Below are 1,634 nucleotides of genomic sequence, written 5' to 3'. Positions count from 1 at the left end.
TTTTTTTACTTTTTACCTCTTCTCGTTGAAAGAGAAAAGAAAAAGAATTTGGGTAAGGTTCCGCCCTAAATCTAAAGCTATGTTTATGTTTGAATTGATGATTTTATTTTTCAACCAATTTAAAAAGTTGCAGGCCTACTATCTACGCCATAGCCCCTGATGAAAACCTGAAATTCAGGACGAAACGTCGGGATAAAATAAATAAATATGGTTTTGTTTATTTATGTTGTTTTTTACTGACCGCACCCCCCGAAAAACTTCTCCAATCATTAAAATTTTATATAGTAACAGAAAAATATAAATCATAGAATTCAATAAATTAATACTATTAATAGAGATAATTGATCAGCAATATAACTCATCACAGAAATACCATTAACTTTTACATTATTTTTTCCAATTTGTGTTTAGTAAATATAAATCATTGGTCCTTTCGTGTTTTCTTATTGCACTGACTTTATTTTATAATATTACTGAAAAATATTTATAGTTTTACGTATAATAATAATATGAATGTATAATAACTACCTTATATTATAATTGTTTTAAGTACAATAATACAATAGTCAAAAAACCCTATTTATTTACAGAATGTAGTTTCATTAGTTAGATTCATCTTGATATATATTTTCATATTTAGAATAAATTTGAGAGAAAAAACAGAAAACTTATGGTAACAAATAAATTTCATTAGAGCATAACTCAAAAAGTATCCATTTCGTATAAATTCTATATAATACAATGAATTGGATGAAAAAAAAATTAACTTTTAAGAAATAAAAGCAACCGAAGTGAGTGGGCACATCAAATACTTCAATCATAAAACAATTTAGAATATAGATTAAAAAAAAAATTAATCCATCAAAGATTTTTTATTAATATTTTTAATACCCTAATAAACAATAAGAAGTGAAAATTAAACTTTTTGTTTCAATTTATTGGTAATAAATAACACTATATAGATCACAAACCTCATTAAAGCTAAAATATGTTTTGTTGAATTTTGTTTATTTATAATTATGGTATTGTTTTTATATTATAATATTATTTATTTTATATTTATATTTTTTATGTTTTATGTTTAATGTTTTGATGTTTTAGGTATCGGAAATAATGGTGGAACCTGTTTAAAATTTTTTCAAAGTGGAAGAACTACAAGACAAAGTTTAACATATTTTCTTTATATCTATATAATTGTGAGAATATTAAATGTTGATTTGTGGAGAATAAAAGTTAAATTTTAATCTTGTTTATTTTTTTTTAAATCAAAGTGTCCTTTTAAAAAAGTTCAAACTTGTAATGATCAGTAGCAGTGAGTACAGAAATTGTATCCAGTTTTGATCACGGATATAATTTAGTTATCAGGATATATAATTAAGAAGGCAATAGTACATCTCATTTTAACTTAAAGTTGTGAAGAATAATATTGAACAATTAGTAACACTTACTTTGTTGTTTAAAAAAAAAAGATTTTCAAATTGTAAGAAGATGTAACGATTAAAAAAGTTACAAAATATCAAAAAATAATATATTTATTGGTAATCAACATTTTATCACAAAAAGTTATATATATAAAAAACGAGGAACACAGTAATTGAAGAAAATATATATATTTTTTTTTCTGACTTAGAAAA

The 1,634-nt window shown here is 22.6% G+C and overlaps 1 protein-coding gene across 1 annotated transcript in view; it reads left to right on the top strand.

Moving 5' to 3' along the window:
* Positions 1 to 1,244, top strand: part of LOC136795534 (farnesol dehydrogenase-like) — a 4,387-nt gene extending 3,143 nt beyond the window's left edge. Inside the window, exon 6 of the mRNA XM_067046415.1 lies at positions 1,102 to 1,244. Within this exon, the coding sequence (XP_066902516.1) occupies positions 1,102 to 1,131 (30 nt within the window). The 3' untranslated portion in view covers positions 1,132 to 1,244. The remainder of the gene's footprint in view (positions 1 to 1,101) is intronic.
* The last annotated feature ends 390 nt before the right edge of the window (positions 1,245 to 1,634 follow it).

The sequence above is a fragment of the Halyomorpha halys genome, unplaced genomic scaffold (genome assembly GCF_000696795.3).
Source record: "Halyomorpha halys isolate HHAL.00 unplaced genomic scaffold, Hhal_1.1 Scaffold939.1, whole genome shotgun sequence".
Taxonomy (NCBI): domain Eukaryota; kingdom Metazoa; phylum Arthropoda; class Insecta; order Hemiptera; family Pentatomidae; genus Halyomorpha; species Halyomorpha halys.
This window is presented reverse-complemented; position numbering and strand designations above follow the sequence as displayed.